The 21,212-nt window shown below is 36.7% G+C and overlaps 2 protein-coding genes across 2 annotated transcripts in view; one reads left to right on the top strand and one right to left on the bottom strand.

The window, feature by feature from the left end:
* The window catches only part of l(2)k10201 (zinc finger protein 511 lethal (2) k10201), a 53,920-nt gene extending 43,656 nt beyond the window's left edge, over positions 1–10,264 (bottom strand). Inside the window, exons 1-2 of the mRNA XM_090387632.1 lie at positions 10,048–10,264; positions 5,765–6,006 (exon numbers count right to left, since the gene is read on the bottom strand). Coding sequence (XP_090243758.1) covers positions 5,765–5,979 — 215 coding nt within the window. The 5' untranslated portion in view covers positions 5,980–6,006; positions 10,048–10,264. The remainder of the gene's footprint in view (positions 1–5,764; positions 6,007–10,047) is intronic.
* An 8,805-nt stretch (positions 10,265–19,069) lies between these two features.
* SrpRalpha (signal recognition particle receptor alpha) overlaps positions 19,070–21,212 on the top strand; it is a 135,425-nt gene continuing 133,282 nt past the window's right edge. The window contains exon 1 of the mRNA XM_090388178.1: positions 19,070–19,309. Within this exon, the coding sequence (XP_090244304.1) occupies positions 19,193–19,309 (117 nt within the window). The 5' untranslated portion in view covers positions 19,070–19,192. The remainder of the gene's footprint in view (positions 19,310–21,212) is intronic.

Here is a 21,212-nt window from a genome sequence, read left to right on the forward strand (position 1 = left end):
AGCATCAGCCAAAGAAAAAACCTCCCACTTCATCCCTCCATTCATTCCAAATGCCTGTCCAGCTCAGTCTTAAATTTATTTAGGCTATTAGCTTCTACAACAAAAAATGGAAGCCTGTTCCACCAATCAACTACCCGCTGTAGTTTGAAACTGTGCTCCCTCAGGTTTTAGTCTGAGCAAGAAAAAGAATCCCATCAGCATTCAGCGTGCTCAACCCATTCAAGGCCTTATACACCTCAATCAGATCACCTCGCAGGTGCCTTACTCTCCAGGCACTGCAATTTGCAGAACTTAAGCCTTTCTTGGTAAGAGCACCCCTTTGTTTCCCCTCACCTTTTGTGCCCTGAAAAGATGATATCTGCTCTACAACGTCATCAACTTTTGCCCCTGGCAGACATACCCTGGTCCTGTTCCACCTATCCTTCTTACATAGTATATTCCCCATCTCCCTGACAACAGAGTCACCAACAATAACTAGTTCCTTTGGGATCAGCTAGAATGGTAAAGTGTTATTCAAAAAGAATTTTCTACAAAAAGCTAGCACTATATGGCTGAAGGCATCACCTATTGAGCTTGATATTTTCTTGCTATATTCAATAAGAAGCAACATTCTCCCTTTTTAAAAAATGAATATATTAAGATAAAACAGGTCATCAACACAAAGATAAAAAAAACAAGCAGATAAAGGAAACAATCTTGTTTCTTAAATATATTATAAAATTATGCTGATTAGATATATAAATTTTGAGTAAGATCAAAAACAATCAATTTATTTTTCCCTCACCAAGTTTTACACGATATTAGTGTTATCCATATGGTGCAAGGAACCCAGGATTCTGCCATACAATGCCAAAAAACAGTGAAAGAAATAAAAAAAATACCTATGTTAATTAAAGGTGTGGAGTAAGTACAGTACCTATCTAGCTCACCTTTGAATTTCCCCAAGCTGTAAGCTTCAATGGCTAAAATAAAACTTCCTACAATTCAGTATAAACCTCTTCCCCCTTAATCTGAATTTATGGCCTCTAGTTCTGGAATCATAACACAGTGAAAATTTTGCCGTCATTTTACTATCACCAATCCCAATTTGTTCCAGTTTATATAATAGCCTTTCAGGGGGAACCATATAAAAAGCTTTACTGAAGTCAAGGTAAATAATGTCAAAGTTGTTTCTTGCACCAAACTGTTTTATAACTTTGTCATAATAATTAACTAGATTCTTCAGGCAAGATCTCCCCTTCATGAACCCATGCCACGATCTATTAAGGATACCATTCCTATCAAGATGGTCCTATATTATACACTTTGAGGTGTATGTAATCAAGAGTCAGAGCCAGAATGCAGTAGTACACACTCTTTGAGTGGACTATGATTTATGCCTGCATGATGATGCTACAATGACTATATGCATGATTTACTGTAAACTCCTGTGATTTAGCAGTCATGTCAAAGTATAAACAAGAGGTTTTTTTTTTTTTTTAAATCAGAGGCTCTATGATCTTATCCATCAAAGTCAAGCTCAATAATCTATAGATGCCCATCATATAGCTGCTCATGCCTTTTGCACCTCCATTGTGGATTGGGGAAACATTGGCACTTCTCCAATTGGGCAGGGGGACTCCTCATACTCCCCTTCTGGCCATCTTACTCATCAGTGGTTTTTTACAACATATATATGCTTAATATATGAAAAAAAAAAAAAAAAAAAAAATATATATATATATATCTATATATATTATAATAAATACTCATATAAATCATCATTTCAAGATAGTATATAACTATCCAATGCTTTTTTCTTTATCATGAACTTGATCCGGCTTAGATCTTTTAAGACCTGTTCCGTTGTAGCTCTTGGAGGTGGTCTTGATCTCGTCATCATTGTCTTGGTCAACCCACATCTCTCTTGCCTGTAGGTTCATAGTTAGACTAATTTTGAGATCTGGTTTGGGTTCATTCTTTCTATGTGGCTGATCCATCTTTTTCTGATACCATTTTGTCATTTACTATGTTCTCTACTTTTAATTTCTCATGAATATCAAATTTCTTTGATGATCTAGTCTTGTAAAGCCTAATAATGGTCTTAAAAATCTCATTTGTGCTGCTCCTAGTTTTTGTTCATCTTTCTTATTTATTACCCAAGCCACATAGACGAGGGCTGATTTTGAAGTGATGTTGTGCAGTCGTAATTTTGTTTCGATGTCATTTGTTTTCTGAAGTGGCATTTAATCGGTCCGTTCATTTTATATTTTTGTAGTTTAGTGTGGATGTCTTTCCCTTCATTTGATATTAAATTTCCCAAATAGGCAAAATCAGATATTTGTTCTATTATTTTGTCATCAATAACAATTCTGACTGTTTTTTTCCCATAATCCCATTGATTTTGTTTTTGAGGCCGAGATTTTCATCTTGTCTGACTTCTGTGGCAGGGAAAATCATGGAGACAATAATAAGAGTGCAATATAGGGACATTTAGGAAGAAATGGAAGTCTGAAAGAGTCACAATAGTTTTGTTAAGGGAAAATCATGTTTAACTATCCGGGGTTAGCTATTTTTCACAGTTAGTCATAATGGAGACAATAATAGAGTGCAATATAGGGACATTTAGGAAGAAATGGAAGTCTGAAAGAGTCGCAATACAGTTTTATTATGGGAAAATCATGTTTAAATATCTGGTTAGCTATTTTTCACAGTTAGTCATAAGCTGGATGTAGAAAATAATTTTGATATTTTTATTTGGATTTTAGCAAAGCATTTGACTCAGTCCCTCATGACAGATTACTGTATAAGCTGGACATGCTGTGATCATGGGTAAGATTCTGAGATGGATCGCAGAGTAGCATAGGCAAAGGGTTGTGACTGATTAATGGTTACTCTTCACATTGGTCTAACATCAGAAATGGGGTTCCCCAAGTATTGGTTCCGAGATTATTGTTGTTTCTGATTTTCATAAATAATATATAGACAAAGGGATAAAAGGCATGATATCTAAATTTGCTGATGTGAATATTGGTAGAGTGGTTAATGATCAACACAAACAGTATTCCTTTAGGATGACTTGGATATGCTCTAAGGATAGTATGAAAAGTGGCAGCTATGTTTTAATACAGCAAAATGCAAGTTCTTACATTTGGGGAATAGTAACCCAAAAATAACTTATACATTTAGTGGAGCTGAATTAAAAATAGCAGAGAAAAAATGGGATCTGGAAATGAAGTTCACAGAAAGTGTAGACAGTCAGCAAGAAAGGCCCATAGCATCCTATCAATGATTTATCAAACATTTGCTAGCATAGATATGGAGATCAAAATTCCACTGAATAAGGTTAAGATTGCACTTGGAATACTTTATCCAAGTAGGAAGACCACACTTAAAAAAACCGCATTGTACCTTGAACACACGAAAGATGTTTTCTACGAAAACATCCCTGGCTTGGAAGAGGTTAGTGAAATCCAAGCCAATAGCCTAATTACCCATCTGATCTAATTACCCATTTGCTGAATAGTATGATTGCAAAAATACAAGTATTTGTCAGCAATTTCATTTTTTGTCTAGCATTTTTCCCCAATTTCAACTACAAGATTGGGTACCTCAATTGATGCTATTTTTCATAGACGTTTAGATACGTTTCAATCACAAGTATACATCTCTTATTTAGTTATCATAAATTGATTGTATCTTGTTTTCTAGCTGAAATTATGGAAATTTGTGAATGATCCATAAAATATTTACAATTCCAAACCTTTTTATTTCGTAACCAATATATACAAATCAAAATACCTAAAAGAAACACAAAGGATATTTCACATAAAACCATCTACCGTGCGAAGTGACATCATTTGCATTTTACCAGGTAAATATGATCATCATCAGCCATTTTCAATCCACTGCAGGTTGAAGGCCTCTCCAGAAACTTTCCAGTTCCTTCTGTTTTGTGCAACGGCCAAATTTCTGCCCACGAACTCTTGAATTTCATCTGTCCATCTCCATTGTTGTCTTTCCGGTTTCTTTTAGCTCCTCTTTGGTATCATTCTGTTATTTTCTTAGTCCATCTGTCATCATGTCTTTGAGCTGTGTCCTGCCCAAATCCATTCCAGTTTTTTAGTTTTGATTAGAATGTCCTTGACTTGAGTTCACAGCCTAATCCATGTGTTTCTCTTCTTATCCAACAGTGATTCCTAATAAAAAACCTGATCGGTCATGAAAAATGCAATGTGGAAGTGATGTCATTTGCAGCTTCCACTAGAGGCAAATTATCATAACTTCTGTTGTTCTAATCATACTTTCTGTAGCTGCCATTTCATTGTAGCCATTCAAATGGCTACAATCAAATGGCAGCTACAGAAAGTATGATTAGAACAATACAAGTTAAGCTTCTTGAAAGAATCAAAACACAGGCAACTCATTGAGATCTGCAAGAGAGCACCCATGTGAGGAAAGACTTCAAATATGTGGTCTATAGAACTTGGCCAACAGGCACCTTAGAGGAGACTTAGTGAAGTCTATAAGGCTCTGAAAAGGACGGTAAAATGAATGAAGGTGAAATTTTCTCTTATCGATAATTCCAGAATTAGGAATCATAAATTTAAATTACAGGGCGAGAGAGAGATTTATATTGGATTTTAGAATGTAGTTTTCTTTTAACCAGAAAGTTATCAATTAATGGAATATGTTACCTCCATGGGCAATATATTCCATTAAGGCTTGGAGAATTTTAAAGGTTAGTTGAATAGTCACTTATGTGAGGAGAAAAACACAGATTGTTTTTCTTTCCCTTTGTAGTTATTTTATTATTTTAGTTTTGTCTATTGCAGTAAAAGGCTCTGGCTGTATTTTACTATATGGCTAATACTAAAAGAGTCCACTGCCTTCAGAATCAGACTGCTCCAGAAAACTTCAGGTCAAAATGATATACGCTGACAGGAAACACCTTCTGAGCAAGCTACATGCCCAATGCATCAGAATGAAAAACTGTGTAGAAAGGTTCATCCTTCTATAACACCTTCAGCAACTACTACAGAGTCCATGAATATTGAGAATGACACTCCACCAAACATCAGCCTTCCCAAATTTAATTAAAATCACAGAAATAGAAATCAAGCAGTTTTATTAATTTTTTTCATATAATTCATATAGGTTATACATATACTATAAGTCATAGCTAAAGCACTGCATATTATGTTTGCTGCCATGCGCTGGGTAGAGAAATGAATGGGCAATGTGGCAGATTTGCAGGAATGAAATGTTCTCAGTTCATACATAAGTCATTGCTTTTTTCTCATTTTTTTGTTATAAATCCTGAATTATTATTATTTGCTAATATGTCTGGAATGTAACACACTGCATACATTAACTGATTTGTTTATATAACAGACTACTGATATATGCACCACACCACTTATAAGTGTGTTGCCCCATATGTTTTTCAGCTATGGTACACTGGGCATTATTGTTAAACTATATAATAATGCTAAATTTTCTTTCACAGAAGTATCAAAATATAGTAATATCTTTTTCTCTTACATGTGTGGATACTATTTGCTAATATGTCTGGAATGTAACACACTGCATACATTAACTGATTTGTTTATATAACAGACTACTGATATATGCACCACACCACTTATAAGTGTGTTGCCCCATATGTTTTTCAGCTATGGTACACTGGGCATTATTGTTAAACTATATAATAATGCTAAATTTTCTTTCACAGAAGTATCAAAATATAGTAATATCTTTTTCTCTTACATGTGTGGATACTTACTCTTTGTGTAAAAACTCTTCTTCATCAACATCTACGTTCAACTGTTTTGAATGAAGCTGACAAATAATATTTCCTTCATCAAAGAAACTGTCTCGTGGGTGAAGGAGAATTTTCTGAGGAATAAATGTAGGATTCTGGAAAATTTTTTTTAGAATAGTATTTAAATTGTCATTAACAGATGGACCGGAAGTTTTTTCTTCTGGAGATGTCTCCATAGGTGAGTTTGTCCTCAAGTCTTCAGACTAATAATAAAACAACAATTCATTCATTTCATTTTTCATTCCATTAAAAAGAATTAATAAAATAATATCAATTAAATAGCATATAAACTGCTTCATAGCAAATATTTATATTTATTAAAATCTTTAAATATTAACTTAAACTGTTTCACAATTGTATTTAATTAATTTTTTTTTCTTTATTAATCCTCTAGAAAACAAAAAATGGCTCTATGCACAGCGTAGAGTTTCCCAATTAGGTTTCTTAGGATAAATGGCAAGGAACAGCTGAAAATTGAGAACTTTAAATTCCATGGGAAATTAATACAGGATGATACGGCAGTGTTTTTTTTTGTTTTTTTTTTACAGCTTTGAGGAATACTAAAATTCACACAAAATGTTCTATTTTTGGCAGTTTCTGTATAACAATACATTCAAATGAAGATCAGAAATATTTTAAATTAAATTATTAAAAATATTATTTTGAACAATTTAATTTTTAAATATTTGCACGATTTATTTGGTTTTACACTAGACTGTTCCACATTTCTTGCTGTCAACAACAACAGGTGATTAAAATGCATCAAGCAAAACAGTATTTCCTTTCATTAAAAAAAAACAAAAACTAAATAAAATAACATCAATTAAGCAGTATATAAACTGGTCACAAGTAATGTATAAACCACTCAAGCGGCAGGGAAGATTGTGAATACAAAGTATACACTTATGTTTTCCCCCAATGTTTAGATATATTTTAAATTACTAAAATATCATTTTAAACAATTTAATTTTAAATATTCAAACAATTTCTTTGGTTTTACACTAGATTGTTCCACATTTCTTGCCATCCATATTTTATCAAATGATTCATTCATTTCATTTTTCATTCCATTAAAAAGAATTAATAAAATAATATCAATTAAATAGCATATAAACTGGTCACATGATAGGAAGATTGTGAATACATATAAATTATATGCTTTCCCTCTCCCCACCAGTCAATCAGTCATAAAATAATGAAAAAAAAGTTTGTTCCCATAAAACATGACGACATCAGCTTTTACCTCCCTCCCCATATTACTACATATTTTGTGCAGCCACTTCTACATTGCAATATTTTATCTGACACCGTTCCTCACCCCCATTTTTGAGTCATGTAATATCAAATATGGCATAAAATGACCAGTTCATTTTACGTTCATTATTATACAGATTTATAAAATTAAAATGCAACCTAATTTGCAATAAAAAGTTAAAAACTAACACAAATTAATTAAACTACTACAGAGTGTGCTGGAAGTGTTCATCTTAATTGTTATAGACATGTGTTCATTCTTTTGTTTCTGATATCTGTTGATAATGTGGATGTAGTTTTCAATATTATGCTTGAGTTCATCAATGGTATAGAGGCTGTGTGCATAAACCTTATTCTTGAGGAGTGTATCCCACATAAAAAATATGACAAAGTAGTGACAGGTACAGTGACCAAGCAGTCCATAAACTCAGCAAGATAATGCAATTATCATAGAATTCAGTCAGTACATTCACTGATGTGCAAGTGGTATGCACAGTCATTCAATCCTTCTGAAAGCAGAAGTATTGCTCATCCATTAAGCATACAGATGATTTAGCAAATAATGTCCTGGCACACCTCAGAGGTTGCAGGCTCATTAAAAAATATGGTGCACAGAAAATCCTCATATATTTCAGATCCTTCTCAGTCTTTCTAAGGTTGGACAACGATTTTCTGTGTACTACATTTGATTATTCCGACTGTTAATGTAATTGTCCAAATGTAACTAGGTTGGATAAACAACTAATTAGATAATGAAACTTGCTACACTGCATTGCAAACATAACTTAGGCACTTTAATTAATCACTATATATTAAAATATTCCAAATGTTTGGAACACTACTCTTTATCTGTGGATAAATAAAACTGTATTATGTAAATTTATAATATCGGTGTTTAGATACACCATAGACACTCTTAAAAAAAACTACAAAGTAGTTGTTGTGGGCATCATTTGCTCTTTCTCATATTGTGCTCTGCCTTCACGACAAGTTGCCATGATACTGCACTACCTCAAATAAGTAACGCTTCACTAATAGAGAAGACTATTGTTACTTATTCTCAGTGAGTACCACCACCCAGACATGTTTCAAGGCTATTGGCCTATCATCAGTGGGTAGGCAGGTACCCTAGTATTGCAGACATGACGACCCAGTTGTGAAATTAATCGCACAATATGAGAGATGCCAAAAGGTGTATAAGATAATATTTAAAATAATTTCAAGGCCAATAACCTTCAAACATGTCTGGGTGGTGGTACTCACTGAGAATAAGTAACAATAGTCTTCTCTATTAGTGAAGCGTTACTTATTTGAGGTAGTGCAGTATCATGGCAACTCGTCGTGAAGGCAGAGCACAATATGAGAAAGAGCAAATGATGCCCACAACAACTACTTTGTAGTTTTTTTAAGAGTGTCTATGGTGTATCTAAACACCGATATTATATAGATACTAAACTCTTAAAGTATTATGCCATGTGAATTTAATTATTTTAAAAAAAAGTAAATTTATAAATAAGTTTTAATTAATTTATTCACAAATGAAGGAAACCGTATTTCGAAATTTTTGGATATACTGTTATGCACAGTTATCAAAGTGTCTAAATTACATTTGTACAATACAGTGTAGTATGTTTCATTATCAAACCAAGTGTCAACTTAAAAAAAAATATATATAGGTTGTCTGGAATGCTTATCCACAGACAACCAAAATAGCAAATCTAATTACAGTATGCCACCTTAGATGTTCATGCATGACCTGTACTTTATCAACTTTATTGTTCTACAAGCACTACCATACAGCAATCCAAACTGTTGTCAAAGAGACAGCAGTGACGGCTGGTTTCAGATTCCAAAATCAAAGAATTATATAAATAAATAAACTACATGCTCTTAAAACCATTAACTTTTAGTCATGTTTATGGTTATTCACACTACCTGACTGAAGAAAATGCAGCACAATGTGATAAATGGTTGTCTCGTTTGGTACAGGCCTGTTTGGATGTTTATGACTGCATGCCTTTTCACATTGCAAAAATGATTTGAATGCAGGGTATTTTTGCAAAATAAAAAAAAAATCTTCTAGGGACATATCAATGTTCATCACAGCCCTAATAAATGTTCTAGTGTTATCACAGTAAAACTGCCTCCAGCTGCCTATCTAAAATATATCTATTTATGCCCAAGATATCTGTCAGATGATATCTTGGGCTGTGCTGCAAAAGTTACCTCAAATACAACCCTTTACCAATGGGTAAAGGGTTGTATTTGAGGGTTGTATAATCCTCAAAGAGAATCAAACATATTAACCCTAATATCATTTTAATAAATATACACTACATAAACTAGCTCTTTCAACCTTAAGCTTTTTTAAAATTTTGGCAACTCAAAAACTAGCCCTCTCTACAAAAAACCCTTAAGGTTCAGCCAGCTGAACAAAGACTAAAGCCTGTATACTACAGTCTTCAGTCTGAAAGGTACAACTACCCCTGATAGTAGCCCAGACAGTTGTTCTTTTATAGCAGTAATGCTGCTTCATATAATTACAGAAAAGGTATTTACTCAAAAATTAAAAGTAAATATATAAAATGTAGAAATAGAACAGTAACTATGCAATATATATTAAATACCAATAAAAATAGTGAACATGAAGATTTTTGGAAAATTAGCCCTAGTATTGGCAAATGATAAAAGAACCAAGTTTAAACAGCAACGGCAGAAAAAAAAAAACCTTCCCACATTACCTGTCCATTCCCTCTAATAATTTCTGTAATTCTTAGTTCACTGTATCAAATCTTATTAACACAAAGCTTAGCAGGGCTTATTAGACAGCATTCCAGTCCCTTCCAAGAAGTGGTGTTAAGATAACCCACGCGTAATTTGATAAAATGTTCCTAATACAATTCGTATTAGGAACATTTCGTACTTGCGTAATTTTAGAAACATTCGAACCTCGCGTAATTTACATGACTTGTACAAACTGCATACGTTACCCAAATACAAAGTACTGTAGCAAGTTATCTACACTTCACTGCTGCACTTGTTAAATGACATTCTGAGTATATACTACTTTAGGCATTTATATGCAACTTTATGCTACAAAAAATGTCTTTTTCCTCTCATTTCACCAATGTTTGTTTTCAATATAAAGATGTCGGTATCTTATAAACAAATCACAACACGTCCTCCGACGCAAACTAACTCTGCATTACCAACATTTTGCAAAATGCGCCACCTTGATGAAGGTACGTATATCAAGTACTGTACAGTACTGTATAACAACCTGATGGATGTATATCAAGTACTGTATAACAACCTGATGGATGTATATCAAGTACTGTATAACAACCTGATGGATGTATATCAAGTACTGTATAACAACCTGATGGATGTATATCAAGTACTGTACTGTATAACAACCTGATGGAGGTATATCAGGCTTGTAAATGATACAAAGGTTGGCTAATGACAGTAATCAATGTATGCTACTGCAACAAGATTTAGAAAAATTAGGCAGAGGGGTTGAGAAATGACAGTTGAAATTTAACATCGACAAATGTGAGGAAATTTATGAGAAATTTAACATGGACAAATACTGCATGTTAGTAGCAATACAGTAGTTTCAGATTAATGTACCAACTGTGTGATACGAGCACGACACTCAGGACAGAACTAATTAGACATTGTGGCAGAGAAAAAAAAATGCATGGGATGCATATAAATTATCAGATGACACAGAAACCTATGGCAGATATAAGTTAGTCTGTAATCAAATCACAAAGGAGGTTAGGCAGGCGAAGGCAGATTACGCGAAATCTTTGGCAGAGGATGCTAAGAAAAGCAGCAAGGATTTCTTTATTTATATAAACTCTAAAAGGAATGAGATGAATCTGATTGGTCCACTTATTATCGATGGTTCGACTTTTGATGATCCTGCTCAGATAGCAAACAAACTGAATGAGTATTTTGCATCTACATTCACACATGAGGAGTTATTAAGGATTGAAAATGCCAGAAGGGTACCAAATTGTAGCAGGGTGCTTAATGATTTTATTATAACTGAGAGCAAAGTGGAGGAGAAATTGTTATAGTTAAACATAAGAAAGGCACCTGGGGTGGATGAGATCTATCCAGTTATATTAAAGGAGGCGGTAAAGGAAGTAAGCAAACCCTTAGCCATAATTACGAGAGCACCCTTCTTCAGCACCCACGGACTGGAGATGTGCAAATGTATCCCCAGTTCACAAAGGGGAATTGAAGGGTGACGCGAGTAATATAAAACCAGTTAGTTTAACTCCTGTTCCGGGAAAAATAATGGAGTCACTGGTTAAATATATATTGCACGATGATCTAGACAAGACTGGAGCAATAATTCAGACACAGCATGGGTTTGTTAAGGTAAAGTCTTGTGTGACAAATTTGATTGGATATTATGATGTTACAAAGGAACTGGATCCAAAAAATAATTTTGATATCATATACTTGCATTTCAGGAAAACTTTTGACACTCTTGTGCATGGAAGACTACTGTACAAATTGGAGCAGAATGGTATTAAGGGTAAGTTGCTATAATGGATAAAAGGATGGTTGAGCGGGAGAAGAGAGAGGGAGATAATCAATGGGCGCTGCTCTTCGTGGATTAATGTTATCAGTGGAGTGCCACAGGGTTCGGTGTTGGGTCCACTGTTGTTTTCAATATTTATCATTGATTAGCATTAGCATTAGCATTAGTAGAGGCATATGATGCAAGAAAGCAAGCTTATGCAGCATCAGCCAAAAAAAAAAAAAAAAACACTCCCATTCAAAACTCCATTCCTTCGAAATACCTGTCCAGCTGAGCCTTAAATTTATTTAGGCTATCACAACAAGGGATGGAAGTCTGTTCCACCAATCAACTACCCGCTGGCTGAAGGCAAATTTCCGCACATCTATCGTACATCTGTCTTTCCTCAATTTGAATTTATGCCATCTCAGGTGATTATTCTGAGCAAGAGGAAGAATCCCATCAACATTGAGCATGCTCAAAACCATTCAAGGCTTTATACACATCTATCAGACCACCACGCCGGTGACTAGTCTCCAGACACTCTAATTTGCAAAACTTAAGCCTTTCTTCGTAAGAGCAACCCTTTGTTCCATTCACTAATCTTGTTGCCCTTCTCTGTACTCGTTCCAGCAGCTCTACATCCTTCTTGAAATGAGGCCTCCAGACTTCTATACAGTACTCAAGGTGTGGCCTGATCATTGCATTATACAAGGGAATAATCACTTCCCTGCTAGAAAAATTCTTTATACAAGGGAATAATCATCACTGCTAGAAACATTCCTGTATATCATTGACAAGACACCATGAGCTACTCTTGCAGCCCGTCTGCACTTCTCAGAAAACTTCATATCTGTCTGCACAATTACTCCCAGGTCCTTTTCATTCTCTACCATTGTCAATGTAGTACTACAGAGTTGATACGTTGATCTGGGGTTACTGTTTCCCATATGTAGTACTTTACATTTGTCAATGTTAAACTTAATTTGCCACCTCTCAACCCATCTGCTCAACCTTTCAAGATCCTGTTCCAGCAGCATACTGTAAGTAGTGTCCTTAACAACCCTGCCAAGCTTTGTATCGTCTGCAAACTTGGACATTAAGCTTGATATACCATCATGAATATCATTTATAAATACAGGAAACAAAAATGGACCCAGCACTGAACCCTGAGGGACCCCACTAATAACATTATTCCACGATGAGCAGTGTCCATTGATTACCACTCTCTGTCTTCTCCCCCTCAACCATCGCTTTATCCATAGAAGCATTTTTCCTCCAATGCCACACTGCTCCAATTTTTGCAACAGTCTTCCATGTGCAACAATATAAAAAGCCTTTCTAAGATCCAAATATGTAATATCAAAGTTATTCCCTGCAACCAGTTCTTTTGTGACTGCATTATAGTATCCAATCAAATTGGTCAGGCAAGGCTTCCCCTTAACAAAACCATGCTGTGTCCGAGCCAGTGGCGGATTTAGCACTTGTGAGGCCCCAGGCGCAATTCAATTTTGAGGCCCCCTCTAAATATTTTCGGTACCACTACGCGTTGTGCATTCTACGTGCACCTTTTTACTGTAGCACGCGCTCTAGATTTGGTGTTTCGGTTTTAATCATTTTGATTGCGCAATTCTTTCATACATATTTTATTAATTGGGAATTAAAAAATTAATTCCCAATTATCACTTGCTATAAATGTCACTCTTCCTCAAACAATTCAGTTTTGATAAATACATAAACAATACAAACATAAGAAATTACAGATACTTTCTTGATAACAAAACAAAAATACTCCTACACTAAAACACCAACCACACCACACTAGTAATTTGTAACAGATTCGCGAGTGATATGTTAGTTCCGAAAGCTATTAAAAAAGATGATGCTCCGTTACATGTGAACCAGCGCAGTAGTGATATCAGAGGCTTTAAAAGACTTCTGCGCTTGCTTATTGGTTCCCAATTAGCTGCGAGTAGTTTTGAACTGCCTCCGAGAACAAATCTAATATCGTTTCTTGAGCAATATCGTCACAGGGTTCTTCACTCGTGGAATTACCTCCAGTAGGAAAAAACTAAAAGTGTTTAATTTAAGCATTAATGATACAGTAATATGTATTCTACATCAGATTCACTTAGTTCGCATAGATATTTCATATAATATGTAGGGATATTCGCATAAGAGTTTACTAGCTTCTCATCTTAAATTATAGTTTTATTCAGTAACGGACAGGCGCACCTCGTGCGCCTGTGCGGAAATCAGTCACTGATCCGAGCTATAACTGAAGTCTTGTCTAGATGATCCTGCAGTGCTTCTTAAACCAGTGCCTCCATTAATTGTTCTAGAACAGAAGTTAAACTCACAAATCTATAATTACTTGTGTCAGCCTTTGATCCGCGTTTGTGAATTGAGGTCACATTTGTACAACTCCAGTCTATGGGTACCTCCTCTGAGTCCAAAGAAGCGCTCATAATTTGGCTAAGGGTTTGCTTACTTCCTTTGCTGCCTCCTTCAATATACCTGGTTAGATAGATCCCATCCACTCCAGGTGCCTTTTTTATGTTTAATTTCAACAATTTCTCCTCCACTTTCCTCTCTGTTATTACAAAATCATCTAGCTCACTGCCAGAGTTTACATCACCTCTGGCATTCCCCTTCCTGAATAACTCCTCATGTGTGAATGTAGATGCAAAATACTCGTTTAGTTTGTTAGCCACCTGAGCAGGTTCATCAACAGTTGAACCATTAATATCAAGTGGACCAACCTGATTCATCCCCTTCCTTTTAGAGTTTACATAGGTGAAGAACTCTTTTCTATTTTTCTTTGCATCCTTTGCCAAGGATTTCTCATAATCTGCCTTTACCTGCCTAATGCTTTGTGACTTGGTTACAGACCAACTTATATCTATCATAGGCTACCATGTCTCCCATTAATTTATGTGTCCCATGCATTTTTCTTCTCTGCCATATGTCTCTTTAATTCATCTTACATCCATTTAGGCCTAAACCTTGAACAATATTTCTTAGTTGGTATGTAAAGCCTAGTAGCTTCCAAGATAAATTCTTTGAATGCTTCCCATTTTGAATTTGCTGTTGGTAACATCAACAGTTCGTCCCTTTGTATAGAATTTAAATACTGTTTCAGACCATCATAGTCGCCTTTACGAAAGCAAACACCCTTCCCTTTACCCCTGATTGTAGTTACCTGTTTGATTAAATCCCACTTTAGCACACTGTGATCACTGCCACCTAGTGGTTCCTTTATCTGCAGATTCTTAATACATGAAGAATCACTACTGATAATCAGATCAAGAGTATTACTCCCTCTAGTTGCATCCCAAACATGCTTATGTAGAACACAATCATCCAATAAATCCACAAAATCCTTGCTAGTGTGTAAGTGCCCAACACACAAATTCCAGTCAATATCTGGGAAATTAAAAATCCCCATTATAAGACTCTCTGATTTACTGGTCCAAGCTATTTCCCTGTACAGTTTGTTATTATACTCATCAGAGTCATTAGTCCTATAGCGCAATCTTACTCTCAATTTTATTCTCCCAATGCTTATGTTACACCAAACTGACTCAACACTGCACTGTCCAGCGATGTCGACTGGCTTCACTTCCTTGGTTTTTAAGTGTTTCTTAACTAATAGCATAACCCCTCCCCCCTTCCTATCCTGTCTATCCTTTCTGTAGACGTTGTACTCCCCAAATTGCATTTCTGCATCCCTTATATCTGTGTGACACCACGTCTCTGATATCCCAACAATATCTGCCTTTGATGTTTTGAGCAATACCTCAAATTCATCAAATTTATTTACTAAACTCCTAGCATTGGTGTACACGCAAGTATACCTGCACCTGTTTCTATTCTTAGCTACCCTAACACAACCCATGTGTTTACTTGTACCGCAATGGCTCCCAGCAGTCTCTGAAATACCATGCATCTTGTTTTTCAGGCTTCTGCTCATTCTAATAGAAGCAGTGCAAGAATCTCTTTCACCTCTGCCAGTGGCTACTGTCAATCTATTGGTCTTTGTCTCCCCCCAAGCTAGCTGTTTTCCGACCCACCTAACACTGCCTCGATAGCATCAGCAAAAATTCTTCTACCCTTTCTATTTAAGTGTATCCCATCCCTGTAGAAGCAGTCTCTCCTGTTAACAAGTACAGTCCAGGCTGAAAAAAATTCTACCCCTTGAGCCTTGCACAATCTTTCCAGGGCCGAATTGATCGACAAGGCTCTCATCATATACTCCCTCCTATTGTGTCTGGGCAGAATTGCAGACACTTTCAAATTCAACCCTAATTCACGGCTTTTTTTCAACAGTGACTTGTACTTGTTAAATAATTCCGCCGGTCTCCTACTCTTAATATCGTTAGTGCCAACGTGTACAATAATATTGATGATATTGATGAGGGTATATTAGGCTTAGTATCGAAGTTTGCAGATGATACAAAGATTGGCAGGGTTGTTAATAACACTAATGGGAGTGTGCTACTGCAACAGGATCTAGAAAATTTGGGAAGATGGGCTGAGAAGTGGACACTGAAGTTTAACATTCACAAATGCAAAGTACTGCATATGGATATAAGTAACCCCAGAGGAATGTACCAACTGTGTGGTACTACACTTAAGGTGGTAGAAAATGAAAAAGACTTGGGAGTAATTGTGCAGTCAGATATGAAATTTTCTGAGCAATGCAGCCAGGCTGCCACATCAGGTCATGAGGTTTTGTCAATGATATACAGGAATTTTGCTAGCAGGGAAAAGAAGGTGATTGTCCCTCTGTATAAGGCAATGGTCAGGCCACATCTTGAGTACTGCGTACAGGTTTGGAGGCCTCATTTTAGGAAGGATGTAGATTTACTTGAGTGTGTACAGAGAAGGGCAACAAGATTGGTGAGGGGAATGAAGGGATCCTCTTATCAAGAGAGGCTTAAGTTCGGCAAATTGCAGCGGCTGGAGACCAGACACCTACGAGGTGATCTGATTGAATATTATATTATGTGTATATTAAGCGCGCTCAACCTTGAATGGGTCGAGCATACTGAATTCTGATGGGATTCTTCCACTTGTTCAAATTACGAACCTAAGGGGCATAAATTGAAATTGAGTAAAGCCATATGTAGAATAGATGGGCGGAAATTTATCTTTAGCCAGCGGGTGGTTAATTGCTGGAACAAACATCCACCTGTCGTTCTAGAATTTGATAGATTAAAAAAATTCAAGGAGGAACTGGAGAATCATTCAGAGGGAATTGTTGTGTAATTTTTTTTTTTTTTTTTGTCTGATGCTGCATAAGCTCATACGCTTGCTTTCTTACATCACGTGCCACTATTACTACTACTACAATGGAAAATGAAAAAGAGCTGAGATAATAATTGTGCGGACAGATATGAAGTTTTCTGAGCAGACCAGAGAGGCTGCAAAGGCAGCTTAAGGGGATTTGTCAATGACATATATGAATTTTGCTAGCAGGGCAAGGGTCTACGAGTATAGCACAGTGGTAACGTCACCGTCCTCCCCACACCGGGTGGAAAAGGCCCGGGTTCGCAATTCGTTGATGATGGGAAGAACTTTAATGGTTTTTTTTTTTCACTCCGAGATTGAGTTAATCGGTTTCAGGCTTAGATAGCAAGGTTTTTCCCCAGAAACTGGAGTTTTTCGTCCAGCAAACAGTCAAATCCACCAAAGAACACTCGCCATTAACAGACATAACACACAGCACGGCAGATGAATTTAATTATTCGGTGGCCTAAATATAATAGTTTGGTTTTTTTTTTAGCATAGACAAGGAGACGATTGTCCCATTGTACAAGAAAATGATTAGGCTGAATCTTGAGTAGTTGTCGTCATTATCAACAATATGGTGAAAGGAAACCTGAGGCTTTTGCTGCACCAGCCAAAAAAAAATTGTGAGTTACCCTGTGTGTGTGAGAGAAAGAGAGATCAGAAGTAGAAGTGAATCACCAAGAAAGAGATGAATGATGATATCCGGCTCAGATCCTGGGTGTGCCAAGCCCATACTCCCCTGATGTGAGCCCCTGGGGTAAATGGGTTTTATCCATGTATGACTTTTCCAAATTATACTTGATGGATCCAGCAAGCTCCTTATTAAAAAAAGTGGACTGCCACGTTTTTCCCCCTTCTATGAACACCATGCTCAAGCCTCTTTATAAGGAGAAAAGTTACTTTTTCCAATATTACCTTCACAGTAGATAATAAATCAACCTTATTATTATTATTATTATTATTATTATTATTATTATTATTATTATTATTATTATTATTAAGCTATATGATGCAAGGAAACCTGACGCCTCCGTAGCCAGGAGCAGCAGTGCGTAGCACACGCTTCTTGATTAGACCGGAGTTCAGGGAGGATGCGGAAAGGTCAGGGAATGACCACCGTATATCCCCGGAGCAATGTGGCCTTAGTTGCTAATGCTCCAAAAACCAAGTAACAACAACAACAACAGCAAGAAAGCCTGAGGCTTATGCTGCACCAGCCAAAAAAAAAAAAAAAAAATTCTGAATTACCCTGAGAGAGAGAGAGAGAGAGAGAGAGAGAGAGAGAGAGAGAGAGAGAGAGAGAGAGAGAGAGAGAGAGAGAGAGAGAGAGTCAAAAGTAGAAGGGAATCATCAAGAAAGAGAAAAATAATGATATCCAGCTCAATACCCTGGGATCATACTCACCAGATGTGAGCCCCTGGTAAGGTAGTTGATAAACGACTGTGATGCAGAAAACTTGAGATAGAGCTATCAGGTACTCATCTACCTTTGGTGTTTCACTATTATAGCGAGACTGTCATCATCTACTGATTTTTTAACTGAGGCTCTTTAGATGTACATCGAGTGCTTTTACCAAGATTTACGCCTAGTATGGCATTAATCCCAGGGGCTCACATCTGGTGGTATGGGCTTGGCACACCCAGGGTCCTTAGTTGGATTCATCATTCTTCTCTTTCTTGGTGATTCCCTTCTACTTCCGACTCTCTCTCTCTCTCTCTCTCTCTCTCTCTCTCTCTCTCTCTCTCTCTCTCTCTCTCTCTCTCTCTCTCTCTCTCTCAGGGTAATTCTGAAAATTCTTTTGGCTGGTGCAGCATAAGCCTCAGGCTTCCTTGCACCATATAGCTAATAATAATAATAATAATAATATGATTACCTGATATGGTGCTGCCGAAAAAACCTGGAATAATAACACATGGAAGAAACGTTGGTACCTCCAAGTGAGATTGACTAATTACAACCCCGATCGAAGCCAAAAGAATTCTTCCGGAGAATCGGATTTAGACCTCACCGAATGAATAGTAGGCGGCGATCTATCGTGATCACTAAACTTCCACAAAGGACAGTAGTGTGAAGATTTTGTTATTTAAAAATTTTTTTTTTTTTTTTTTTTTTGTTTGTTTGTTTTTGTTTTTAAGAATTAAACAGTGCAAATTTTATAAACTAGAGGGCAGTATAATTTCGGTTAGGGAGGAAGTGTGGGACGAATAGTGACGTAGAAAAATGTGTCGATTCCGATAAGTTGTCTTCGTAGTTTTGTGTTGTATAGATCGCGTGGGTCGGAGCTGAACGAACTTATCAGCATGTTAGACTTATTTGCGATATTTAGCAAAAGTGGAATAGTGTTATGGTGCTTCCAAGGTACTACTCAGATATTTACTCATTCTGTTAATGCACTTATCCGCTCAGTGCTGTTGCAGGTAATTATTTCTACTTTTTATACACCTTGAACATGTGATTGCACGCATCCATATGGATGATCGTGTGAATGCGCACAGTGACAACCAGGTGTTCTGTTTGTGCATTTTGTTATGAGAATTGCGGCTTCTTTCTCCAGTCATGATGTCTATCATGAAAATAATTATATGGTTATAATTTATAAATTTAACTAGAAATTTTTATTTCTAGTTAAACAAATAACATTCCGACTTAACTAATTAAAATATAATGCTGTATTATTCTGTGCGCGTGTCTATACAGTGTATATATATATATATGTTCGACCGGAGTTCAAAAAATGATTTGTATTCACCCAGAAGTAGTTGTACTAGAAGGTTGAAACAAACACCATGCATTACACTTTTTCAACATAGTCATCAGACAAAATGATACATTTTTGGCACCTCTCAATACACTTCTGGGTAAAATCCAGTACACGGTGCCCCTTTGAAAATCAAGTGCCTAACCTGCTATGGTTAGCGTTAGTTAGGGTGTTTATCCCACCCTTGCCGCTGTTTTAAAATCGGGAACTCGTTTTCCTATTTTAAAACAGCTGGAAGAGGGGGAATAAACACCCCAAGACCATGGCAGGCTGAAGGTGCACCATGTTCTGAAGTATAGTGCACTTCTGCAGGCCAGTTTTGTAGAATCCCTCTGACTGTCCTTCAAACTAGCACTCGGCAGCAGAAATCACATCATCAGCAGTGAAATCTTTTCTACAAAGAAAGGACTTCAGGGCAGGAAAGAGAAAGAAATCCGATTGTGCAAGATTGGGGAATAAGTGGGATGCATCAATATTTCAAACCCACATTCATGGGTACACCTCACTGAAGAATGCGTAAGAGCATTATTGGATCAGTGCACACCTTTTGAGAGCTTTCCCCATCTTTTGTCTTTTTAACACATCACAATACAGCCCTTTTACAGGTAATCTGTTAGTATTACACCATGCTGACCCCAAAAAACTGACAGCATCACCTTGCCAGCAGTAGGTTGCACCTTTGCCTCTTTGGGTGGTGGTGATTCTGCATGATTCCATTGTTTTGACATTTGTTTAGTTTTGGGATCTTAGTGGGATCCATTTTGGGATCCAAGTTTCATCAGTGGTGACTTGTCGCGAAGAAAACTTTTCTTGTTTTTCCTGACATATCGACAACATTTCATTTGTGCACTGTGCCCTTTCCTTCTTCTGGTAAGGGTTCAGAGGGATGGGAAAGTTGCATATGAGTAAAGTGGCTAGCAGACACTTTACTCATATGCAACTGTTGATGGATGATGACTTCCACAGACACTACACTAATTTGGAGCTCTGCAGCTAGTTCTTTGATGCTAATAGTAGTAGTAGTAGTGGTGGTGGCATGTGATGCAAGAAAGCAAGTGTATGAGCTTATGCAGCATCAGCCAATTTAGCCGACCAGGCTAGCCGAGTGGGTAAAGTACCTGCCCGGCAACCTTTGGGTTGCCGGGCAGGTTCGATTCCCGCCTCGGGCTTGGATCAAAGTACTGCAAAAACCTTGGGAGGTGCAATATGGCCACAGAAGCCGATGCGCCAACAACTACCAAATCAAAAAAAAAAAAAAAAAATCACACCATTCCCTCCAAATGCTTGTCCAGTTCCTCCTTATATTCTACATCTGTCTTTTCTTAATTTGAATTTATGCCCCCTTAGGTTCGTAATCTGAACAAGTGGAAGGATCCCATCAGAATTCAGTGTGCTCAACCCATTCAAGTGGTCTTCCAGGATTAATGATTCTTATGAGGTTCTTCCAAATTTGAATTGTTTATACTAATGTGCAACAACACTGTAACCTGGGCTGTCTTCTTCATAAACAGCAACTAGTTCTTCATGGATTTTTTTGGTGTTTTTCCTTGCAAAGAGAACTG

This window comes from Mastigoproctus giganteus, chromosome 13, assembly GCF_048544385.1.
Source record: "Mastigoproctus giganteus isolate SK-2022 chromosome 13, ASM4854438v1, whole genome shotgun sequence".
Lineage (NCBI taxonomy): Eukaryota > Metazoa > Arthropoda > Arachnida > Uropygi > Thelyphonidae > Mastigoproctus > Mastigoproctus giganteus.